Raw genomic sequence first — 12334 nt, 5'->3', positions numbered from 1 at the left:
ATCAGGCAAGTAAAAGAAAGAAAAGGGAACCAAATTGGAAAAGAATTGAAATTGTCACTATCTGCAGGTGACATGATTTTATATATAGAAAACCCTACAGAATCCACTAAAAAACTTTTAGAAATAATAAATGAATACAGTCAAGTGGTGGGATACAAAAATCAGTTGCATTCCTATACACTAATGACAAAGTAGCAGAAAGAGAAATTAACAATATAATCCCGGGGCTGGCCCTGTGGTCGAGTGGTTAAGTTGGTGCGCTCTGCTTCAGCAGCCCGGGGTTTCACTGGTTCAGATCCTGGGCACGGACACGGCACCGCTCATCGAACCATGCTGAGGTGGCGTCCCACATGCCACAACTGGAGGGACCCACAACTAAAAATATACAACTATGTACCAAGGGGCTTTGGGAGAAAAGGAAAAATAAAATCTTTAAAAAAAAAAAAAAAGAATACAATCCCACTTACAATTGCAAGAAAAGGAATAAAATACCTAGCAATAACTTAACCAAAGAGGTGAAAGATCTGTACACCAAAAACTATAAAACATTGTTGAAAGAAATTGAAGATGACAGAAAGAAATGGAAAGATATTCCATGCTCTCGGATTAGAAGAATTAACAAAGTTAAAATGTCCATACTTCCTAAAGCAATCTACAGATTCAATGCAATTCCGATCAAAGTTCCAACAACATTTTTCACAGAAAGAGGACAAAGAATCCTAAAATTTATATGGAACAACAAAAGACCCCAAATAGCCAAAGGAATTCTGAGGAAAAAGAACAAAGCTGGAGGTATCACACTCTCTGATTTCAACATATACTACAAAGCCATAGTAACCAAAACAGCACGGTACTGGCACAAAAACAGACACACAGATCAATGGCACAGAACCAAGAGCCCAGAAATAAACCAACACACCTATGGACAGCTAATTTTCGACAAGGGAGCCAAGACTACACAATGGAGAAAGGAGAGTCTCTTCAATAAATGGTGTTGGGAAAACTGGGCAGCCACATGTAAAAGAATGAAAGCAGGCCATTATCTTACACTATGCACAAAAATCAATTTAAAATGGATTAAAGACTTGAATGTAAGACATGAAACTTCTAGAAGAAGATATAGGCAGCATACTCTTTGCCATCAGTCTTAGCAGCGTATTTTCAAGCACCATGTTGGACCCAGCAAGAGAATCAAAAGAAAAAATAAACAATGGTACTACATCAAACTAAAAAGCTTCTGCACAGCAAAGGAAACCATCAACAAAACAAAAACACAACCTCACAATTGGGAGAAGATATTTACAAACAACGTATCAGATAAGAGGTTAACATCCAAAACATACAAAGAACTCATACGTCTCAACAACAAAAAAACCAACAACCCAATTAAAAAATGGGCAAAAGATCTGAACAGCGATTTCTCCAAAGATATACAGATGGCTAACAGGCACATGAAAACATATTCAACATCATTAACTACCAGGGAAATGCAAATCAAAACTACAATGAGATATCACCTCACTCTGGACAGAATGGCTATAATTAACAAGATAGGAAACAACAAGTGTTGGAGAGGGTCTGGAGAGAAGTGAACCCTCATACACTGCTGGTGGGAGTGCAAACTGGTGCAGCCACGATGGAAAACAGCATGGAGTATTCTCAGAAAATTAAGAATAGATCTACCATATTTACCATATCTACCAAAATTAAGAATAGATCCAGCTATTCCACTGCTGGGTATTTATCCAAAGAACTTGAAAACACTAATGCATAAAGATACATGCACCCCTCTGTTCATCGCAGCCTTACTCACGATAGCCAAGACTTGGAAGCAACCTAGGTGCCAATCAAAGGATGAATGGATAAAGAAGATGTGGTATATATACACAATGGACTACTACTCAGCCATAAGAAATGATGAAATCATGCCATTTGTGACAACGTGGATGGACCTTGAGGATATTATGCCAAGTGAAATAAGTCAGAGGAAGAAAGTCAAATACCATATGATCTCACTCATAAGTAGAAGATAAAAACAACAACACACACACACACAGCAACACAGATTGGATTGGTGGTTACCAAAGAGCACGGGGGGAGAGGCAAGGGTAAAGAGGCAATTAGGCATACATGCGTGGTGATGGATTATAATTAGTCTTTGGGTAGTGAACATGATGTAATCTACACAGAATTCGACATATATTACGATGTACATCTGAAAGTTATATATTATAATCCAATGTTACTGCAATAAAATAAAGATCAAAGCTAAAGAAACTTTAAAATATAAATCATATGCACTCTCCTATATACAAGTCATAAAAATATACATATGCATATAACACTGTAACTTTCCATTTTACATACATAAACAGACAAATAGAACATCCATGCAAAAAGTCAGTGTCCAAGCCCTGGGTCTGTAAATTAGTGGAGAGAGAATATATAAAATCAGGATAAAAGATCAGCTCAATGGCTTTCCCTATACAAACCTTATTTTCTTCAGCCTACTAAACATACACTAAATATAGCTTTGAAAAAACCCGCAGTTTGGGCCCAACTAAAGAATAGTTATATCACTCTTTGAAAAATTTACAATGAAATGAATAGGTATGTTGAGGCTTTAATTAGATATTTACCTACATATTTCATCCTCTGATACTTCAACATAATCATAATGAAAAAGAATAAAACACTCAGCCCAACTGAGATACTTGGGACTAGCAGAGAAAAACAGCAATGCAGGCAAAGGAGTCAACTGGATGCCTTATCTGAATGGCAGTACTACCCAAGCACAGACCAATATACCTCTGGGAAGCCAAGGCAGCAATCAAAACACAGAGAAAAGTGTCTCCAAATTCCTGATCCAATCTTTCCTGCTACATTATAACAGTGCTCCAGATAGCTAAAATCAGGAAGCATAGGAAAACGGTGACAAAGGACTGCAGGGAGCGCTGCATCTATGAGAAATCACATCATCTTGTCCAGCTACGTTATGATACAGTGTTTTGCTGCCTATTGACATAGAGTCTGTCATACGAGGCACCACACAGAGGGAGTAAGGTAAGAGGAGAAATCACACAAGGAGAAGCAGGTAGCTTGTCTGACGAGATGACAAAATAACGGAAGCTTAAAAACTACTTGCTAACAGATTTTAAGTTCTTAATGACAAAGACTGCTTTAAACTTATCTCACATATGCTAATACAGACAAGAAAAGTTTACAATAAATAATTGTTGATGCAGATGAATGAGAAGGCTGAACAGCCTACAAAAGAGACTTCAGTAAAGGTTTAAGATGGGAATTCGAGGAAGTAAAAATGATCCTAAAAGTATGATTGAGAACGGAGAAAAGAGAAGAGAACACATCCGGTTACATTTAGATAAAAAGCACTCAAACAGCTATTTCTGCAGCAGCCACTAGATAAACATTTCTCCATGGGGAAAGAAGGGAACTTTAATAAAAAGAAAAACCTAGAACTTTACCAGTTTAAAGTTTTAAGAATAGAACCTTTCAAAATGGCCTGAGTGTCTCACTTTTTAGTGAAAAAAGCTTTTTTTAAAAAAGAACTTTTTTCAAAGTTTATTTATTTCTTCTAACTCTATTAATGGTCACCCACCTTTGCTCCTTACTAGCATGTCTGAGAGAACTACACCCACACACAGCAGTGATGATGATGCCCCACAGCAGAGACTCTCACTTGGTGGGGGTGGGAGGCAAACAGTAATCAAAAGAGGGAATTCTTCCAAGTAGGGAAGTGGGAGTGCTGAGGTCTGTATGATACAAAAGTCTGCTAGGAGCTTCAGCGAACTAAAAGCTTGCAGGTTTTCAAAGAAAGGCATTTTTATTTTTAAGTCAAGTGATCAGAAATCTGTGTTTAGCTTAAATGTCTAACCCTCTAGTAGAAACAGCCCAATTACTGAACCCTGATCCCAGGAGCCAACTCAGCACAGTATGAAGCCCAGACTCGGGAGTCAATCTGGGTTAGAACACTGCTCTGCTGCTCCTAAATTGGGCTCCCTGGTTCATTTCCTAAATCACAATGTATCAGCTACTTTTCTCTGACACAAATCAATTAATATAAATTCCTCAGATTTTCCTAGAAGATCTCAAAGCTCAAGTAAGTCTTGTGAAGTGTCTTGTCTCACAAGATGGATGGATTTATTTTATTTATTTTATATAAAACAAATTTGCGTTAACTTTCGTAAATACAGATATAGCAGGAACCCACTGTACACAAACTGTCAAGGGAAAGGATGCGTTTGTTTCTTCTGCTGTTCTCTCCCTGCAACCTTTATTTGTTTGGCTAGAGAATTCTTAGGGCTATTTGAGGTAGGGGTGATGGGTAGTGGCTATCTAGAACAGCCTGTTTACTAGACTAGGGGTATAACATGTGTTTCCTTTCCTGATAAGCTGTGATTTGGGTTATAAAACCAAAAACATAGGAGTAAAATAAAAAAGAGCAAATATTCAGAAAACATTTAAGATAAATTACCAGGGGCATAAAATACAATGAGCTTTGAATTAAAAGGTTGCAGCTGCAGAAGTAAAAGGTGATCAGCCCCCTGTCCACAGAGATGGGGTTTGACAAAAACAGACTGTTAATGACAAGATGAAATAATTATTATTTTTATTTAATGTAATAATCACTTGATTTTGCTGCCATTTATTACTTTAATTAAAAAATTATTAACCGTAAAGGTTCTCAAAACTCTCTCCTCTAGGGAAGGGGGTCAACAAACTTTTTCAATAAAGGGCCAGGGCCAGATAGTAAATATTCTAGGCTTTCTGAGTCTCTGTTGCAACTACTCAATTCTGCAACTGTATCATAAAAACAGCCTTAGACAATAGGTAAACTTTAGTTAGTTTACGTGTGACTGCTTTAATAAAATATCACTTACAAAACACAGATGCGGACCACAGTGTGCCGAACCCAGTTCTAGAGTGGAAAATGCCACCAGTATTCCATAAAGCCTTTAACTTACCATTTTTTGACTCTCATTTCAAGCAGTACAATCATTTTATGTTCAAAACATTGCATTGAGATTTCAAACCACTGAAATCTGTTCAAAATCAAAATTTTGTTTTTTGAACCTATAACTTTAGGACTTTAAAAGTTAATATTTAAAATTTGAAAAGTGACTTTAACTTTTAAAGTAACTCGGCATTCAGAATTATCCTATCTTTGGTGTATTCTCGGATCTGCACCTCACACTATATCTGCTGGATCCACTGTTTGAATGCAGCAACTCACTGAGCAGGACAAATGGAAGAGGAGATGACGGTGGACTTGAAGGGCAAACTGAAGGGTGACTTCAAGAATTTTATTCCTTTGCCCACCTTTTGCTTACACTCACGTTTATGCCTAAAAGTTCTTGCACAGAATCACCTATCTAATCCGGAAGCAGAAAAGGGGGAAAAAGAAACAAATAAAGAAATAAAAACCTAATTGAAACCTGTAACTATAAAACCTTAGCCGGTCACCTTCCTTACTATTAAAGAACACGTAGTAAAAGAACTACTTTTGTAGGAAATGGAATGATTAAGAGGCTTAGACAAATTATTAATGTTAAACAAGCACAGACTTGCTTAATAGTAATAAACTAGTAAAACCATAACTCTCTGGTGCTTACAATGCAATGCCCCACTACTACCACCCCTAATGGGAAATGAATTGGAATTCACTCAAAATTGGAATCCAGGCTTTGCAAACTTCAGGAAGTTACTTTCATATTCAGTTTCTCACTGGTTACTAAAACCAACAATTTAAAAAAGAATACTATTGAACATGGCTGTTGTGAGGGTTAAATGTAAAAAGAGCAACAGTGTAGAGTACGCAGAGCCAGATATAGTCTAAATAACATTCTCTAGAACAGAAGAGAGCACTGTTTACTACTGTTAGTATTTAAAGAAAAAATACAAGCAACATTTTGAAACATAGATATGATACATCGTAGGCATTCAATAAATGTAGGTTAAAGTAAACTGAAGTCAGATTCATTTCAATATCACATTTATCATTACCAAAAAGCATCTAGTAAAAGTACCTGCCTGATTACCAAAGAAATTTAGATTTTGTACCCATAGGCTGACTTTCTACAACCTCGACAGTGCAATTTCAGGGAAGCATGTGGCAATTCACTAACCCAACAGGATGGGAGATGTAGTTGGCTGTTGCGCTAAGTGTAATGGTTGCTGCTGTTACTACCCCACACAACTACCCGACCAAGAATCAGCACAGAATCTCAACGTACTCTACAAAGAACGAAGCAGTTTAAAGACCAAAGCCTTTCCTCTCAACTTACATCTAGAAAGGGGTCCGCAGTTAGTGTCCGACATACACAGAGTGCAAAATGCTCCTAACCTCACCAGAGGGTAGGAAATATCAAGGGTTTATATCCTAAACCCATACATCTAGCAGCCTTTATTCCTTTAAGCAAAGCTGTTTTGGATCATCGGAGCTCTGCAGGACTTCAATGGGCTGACTAAAGAGAAAAGATCTCTCCTACTTCACAACGGAGAGAGAGAAAAATATCAACTTCTGAACAAAACCCTAAGATCTCCCCAAAGCCTCTTCTCTCCTCCGCCGAGGCCAAATGTCCATGAATGAAAGTATCTTAGGGGGCAGGGTTTCCAGTCAGATGTCTAGCTACTTGTTAATGAGGTGAGGAACTTACAACCTCAAGTTACTCAACCATTCTCCAACCAAAGCCCAGGACACTGATGAGACAACAGATCCCTGAGAACATCTTAGAACATCTCCTCCAGCCACATAAGTCAAGCCCGTCGTTCACCACACGCCTGTGTTCATGCCACAGCCCAGATTCTATCTACAATTTTGGGTAGCTTACCAGGGACTGAATTATACCCAGTTATGGCACTATTTATTTGATCACATTTTAGAACTATGCTACTGTTTGAAGAAAACTATAGATCTTCATTCTGAAACACAATCTTTCTCTATCACAGATGCCATTCCTTTTGTCTCTGACTTATAGCAAGCAATCCCGTTCCACACTCAGTGCTTCTACCCACTCGGGTAACCTTATGTTTGCCTAAAGGTAAAATGAATAAAATTTATACTTCAGTCAAAAATCTGAAAGAATCTGAAACAGCCACTGGTCAAAAACCTCTTGACAACCAATTATTCCCTAAATACAACTTGAACCTTCATACCTCTCTGCCTTTGTGGTGCTATCTTCTACAGCAGTGGTTCTCAAAGCATGGTCCTGGTGCAGCAGCATCACATGGACAACTTTTTACAAATGCATACTCTGCATACTCTGGACTTACTGAAGCAGAAACTTAAGAGGTGGGGCCCAGCAATCGGTGTTTTAGCAAGCACACCAGTAATTCTGATAGACAATCAAGCTTGAGAATCACGGATCTACACTTAAGAGTACTTTCCTCTGAACTTTGTTCACCCGTAAAGGGCTTCTTCTACTTCAGGACTGTTTTAAATATCCTTTATATATTGTTTCCTCCTTCCCTGGCACTTATAACCACCAACATTTCTGAGAGCAATTTATACATATCACACAGGATCACAGTCAGTGTGTATGTTTCCTCCCCAGCCCCCTCCCCGCCACTAGATGGTGAGCTGCTGCTTATTAATATTTCCAGAACTTGGCACATAGCAGGTATCAGTAAAAGTTGATTTTAATGTCAAAATATTCAGGTAGACAGTCCACAATGTGTCTTATAAGAAGATGAGATGACCCCAAGCAGTTTGAATTCATGCGCTTCCTTACAGTGCTGTCTGACTTGTTCCCGCATACTGACCTTAGGCGCTTTTTCAGCTTTCAGTTTACGAACCACCTCCCCTTGCGCAGCAACTTCATCATACAGAGCTTTACTTTCCAGAACAGTTGCTGATGATTTAGAAGAAACATTCTGTACTACCGCAGCAGGAGGATTTCCAGGTTTATATTCCTGGCCAGTTTTCTCCTTATACTCAGCTTTCAAAGCCAAAAGCTGTTTTACAGCTGCGTCTACATCTTCCTTTGCTGCTTTCTTGGCTTTTAACTCACGAACCACATCCCCTTGAGCAGCCACTTTGTTGTAAAGGACCAAGGAATCCTCAGATGTAGCACACGTATTATTCAAAGAAGGAGCTGGTCTTTCCTTAAGAGGAGTAGTTGTCTATAGAGGCAGAAAACCAAAAGTAATTAATTTATGTTAAATGTCCTCCTACAAAATTATATGAAGCTGATTGTTTATAAGGTTTCAAAGTAAGAATAAAATTTGAAAACTAATTTTTTAAAACGTTTAAATGAATAATCTCATTTCTACAAATTTATCCTAACAAAAAATGACAGAAGTAAATAAAGGTAGAGGTACATGGATATATACTGGAGCATTTTTATCATAACAAAAAATGGAAAATAACCTAAATCTTTACAATCAGGCGACTAAAGAAATTATGACACATCGATCAGATCTGAGAATAAATCACTGCTCCACCACATACTGGCTGTGCAACCTTGAATTAGTTTCTTAATCTGTTTCTGTTTTTTAACCATAAAACAAGAAAAATAACTGTACTGAAGCCATTAGGTTGATGGGAAAACAACAGGTAATAAATCTGTGTAATGCTTTTGGTTACAAAGGCTGAGAAAAAGTGCCTATCAGTAAGAGTTAGGTACTATTATTAATAATAATTAATTAAAAGATGAGATATATCTAGATTTTTGGCAAGGCAAATACTGTGATACAATCTTAACTCACTACTGTGGAACAATTCCATGTGTAAAATTGTATGTTTATAGGCATATGGTTGTATACAGGTAAATGCAACAAATCCAGAAATATGTTCACTAAAATGACCTCTGGATAGTAAATAACTACTATTTTTATTCTATGTCATGCTTTCCTTCTACCTAGAATGCTTTCCTCCCTCCTGAAACCCTTCCAAATGTAAAACCCAGCTCATATCATACTTTTTTCTTTAATTGTCCTCTACTTAATTTTTCAGGATAATTTCATCCATATTCACGGAGTCACGTGTATTAAACTCCAAAATGTTTCATCTCTACTCCAGAACTCTGTCTGACCCAGCATTCTGAATGGTCTTTAAGACATCTTACCTGGATAGTTAAGAGGCACCTCAAGCTATATCAGAGTTGCATTTTACATGGGGGTTAGGTCCTGAAGTCAGCATGAAAGTCAAAAACCACATATACTCAAAATTACTTTCCCAAAATTCCTTAAATCACTCATAATTTACAGTATTTTTTGGTGAGGTGTTTTACATATATATTTATACACACACACACACACATATATATATAATGTGTGTATATATAATAATAAATGTTAATATGCAGGTATAAATGCATATTACATGGGTAAGGGGAAAATACAATAAAGGGAGCTACTCTGTTATCAAAAATATACACACTCTGCTCTGCTACACTTATTTCTGGTAACATGAACTGATTTATTCATGGTGTGATTTCTCCCTGTGTTAATGTTTCACGTCAAATAAAGAAGTATACAGAAAAAAGCTTTCTCACAAATAAAGAGAAAGCTTTAGAAATGCATGACAATCTCAAGGAAACGCTAAAAATCCCGCAACAGTGCCTTCCTTTAGGGCAGGGGATACTTTAAAAACATTGTTTCCCATAACATTAAGCCATCTAATGAAGGTGAGAGTGCGGATGAAAAAGTTTCAGACATATCCTCTTGTGCTTTAAGAAAAAAAAGACCAGGTACGCTGTGCATCAGACTTTAATTTTGATAATATTGGTCTCTATTGGAAGCAAATACTCTCAAAGACCTACATCAAAGGAGAGAGCATTAGCCTTAAGGTTTAAGGCTGCAAACAATGGCTGACTGCAATGTTGGGTACAAATGCCAGTCAACTGTATGTACTTGAATTGCTAGTAGGACTTGTGAAAGTTTCAAAGCATAGCTACAAACTTTCTGATGCTCCTCCCATCAAGAGGTGGGGGTCTATGTCCCCTCCTCTTGAATGTGGGCAAGCTTATGACTGCTTCGACCAATAGAGTCATATCTCCAAGGTTTAAGAAAGAAATAAAAGTATTATTTTTTACTTTCAATTTGTATATCACTTTAAGAATGAAATAAAAATATTTAACATTTGAGAGCAAAGTATTTTAAGAATAAAATTTAAGTTTCTTTTCTTTTACGTGTATTATTTTTTTCAAATGACTACTAAGTTACTGGAATATAAATATTTATCTTGTTGTTTGACCTTTACTTAATAAAGAAAATTGTTAGGAATTTCATTTAACCTAGAGGTGCCATGAAAAAATTACTGAGACACAAAGGGCATTATGAACTGAAAAAGTCTGAGGACCTCTGACCTATACAATAAACCCCTTAGTTCTCTAGACATGACACCACCTTCAAATCCACATCCTGTGTGGTGAGGACAGAAGCTGTATCTCCATCTGGAACGTCCCTCCCAACCTTGACTGTCAGGCAGATTCCTAACTCATTCTTACAGAGAGAGATTAAGCGTTACCTCCAAGACAGAAAATGAATACAAAAAGGTAAATCAGACAGTTTCCTATCATAGCAGTGCCTGTCCTTTTTCTCTTTTTCGAACCTCAATGACTGTCAGGAGTTCTCCCAGAGGCACTGGAGATTGACAGAAAAGTATGGACAGGGGGCAAAAAAATCAGGTCACTGTCCTGACTCTGTCAATGACAACTTTTGTTACCTTGGGCAAGGCTTTTTTTTTTTCTTTTCATAAGATGAATAGCTAAGAATAGGTGGTCCTCAACATACTCCTCAGCCCTACACAATGCTCCTGACTAAAGCAGACAGACTATTAAAAAGGATCTACTGCACCTCTATTAGGAAAAAAAATTTTTTTCTAAGAACATTCTTTTAATCTAGTCTTTCTCCCTTCTTTTGCACATAATAAAATTAAATCCTAAAAATCTTGTTTTGCAAGGTGTTTTGAAAACTTACATGAAAGAATAACAACAAAACCCCCAAAAGAAAGAATTACCATCTTCTTCAGTCAACAGTAAGAACCACCACCATTTGAAAAGACATAGATTTAGACCCTAGGATAGAAGCATCACTGATTAGAGACATATCCATAAAAGTCAACATTTACCTCATTTTTTGTTGCTTCTACCTTGGTCTTTTCCTTTGACCCAGATGTTGGCATTTCCTTTGTATGCCCATCAGGAATGAATATCAAAACACATGGGGCTTCTCTGCAACTATATGGGCTAAAATGAAAATGAAGGGCCAGAAAAGTTTATTTGAAGAAAATAATCTGACAGTAATGAAATTTAATTCCTAGATTAATTCAATGGCACTGTGTTAACACTTTTTAAACTACAAACAAACAGTTCTTTCCTTTATTATTCAAATCAGAGGCTCTTCAGAATAGTTTAAAGACAAGAAATACATAAATAAAAATTGACAGTGCTTATTATAAACTTTCAGTTTATGAACTTCTATAGATAAGAACATGCTAACAACAGGACAAAAGTACATCTACTCTGCCTGCCACCAGACACAGCATTATGATGCCAATGGTCTCACTCTTGACTTACAGGAAATGCATCTATATACCACACCTAATCTGTTTATAAACAGAAGAATCTCTGTAAAACATTTATTTTACAAAAATTTCTCAATTCTAAAGGGTACTGTAATTAGCAAAATCCACTGCCCCGAGAGCATTCATAAGCAAAGGATTTCTTCAAATTTTGTGGTAAAAGCCACAAAGTAAAAATAAAAAGAGAAAGAATTCAGCAACAATAGGATCCTATACAACTCTTCAATACTTTTTAATAATAGCTTTATTGAGATATGATTTGTTGATAATCAAAAAATTCATCCTTTGAAAGTACACAATTCAATGGTTATATAAAACTGTGCGACCATCACCATTATCTAATTCTGGAATATCTACATCACCCCAAAAAGAAACTTGGTATCCTTTATCTATCACATCCCAGTCGCCCATTCATCTAGACCCTGGCAACCACTAACCTAACTTTGTTTCTATGGATTTGTCTATGCAGTCTGTTCTGACTAGTTTCTTTCATTTAGTGTAATGTTTACAAGGTTCACGCATGTTGTAGCATGAGTCAGTACTTGTCTTTTTTTGACTCAATAATGTTCCCTTGTATGGATATACCACATTTTGTTTATCCACTCATCACAGCTGATGGACATTTGGGTTGTCTGTAATTTATGAACAATGTTGCTGAGACCATTCATGTACAAGTTTTTGTATGAACATATTATTTTTCTTGGGTATGTATAAAGAAGAGTAATTGCTGAGTCAATAAACATAAACTTTTTGAGGAATTGCCACACTGTCTTGGAAAGTGACTGCATC

At 36.8% G+C, this 12334-nt stretch overlaps 1 protein-coding gene across 1 annotated transcript in view; it reads right to left on the bottom strand.

Moving 5' to 3' along the window:
- EPRS1 (glutamyl-prolyl-tRNA synthetase 1) overlaps positions 1-12334 on the bottom strand; it is a 71384-nt gene that overhangs the window by 24247 nt on the left and 34803 nt on the right. The window contains exons 17-18 of the mRNA XM_046678862.1: positions 11093-11210; positions 7783-8142 (exon numbers count right to left, since the gene is read on the bottom strand). Of these exons, the coding sequence (XP_046534818.1) occupies positions 7783-8142; positions 11093-11210 (478 nt within the window). The remainder of the gene's footprint in view (positions 1-7782; positions 8143-11092; positions 11211-12334) is intronic.

The sequence above is a fragment of the Equus quagga genome, chromosome 12 (assembly GCF_021613505.1).
Source record: "Equus quagga isolate Etosha38 chromosome 12, UCLA_HA_Equagga_1.0, whole genome shotgun sequence".
Taxonomy (NCBI): domain Eukaryota; kingdom Metazoa; phylum Chordata; class Mammalia; order Perissodactyla; family Equidae; genus Equus; species Equus quagga.
Note: the sequence above shows the minus strand (reverse complement) of the source record. Positions and strands in the feature narration are given on the sequence as shown.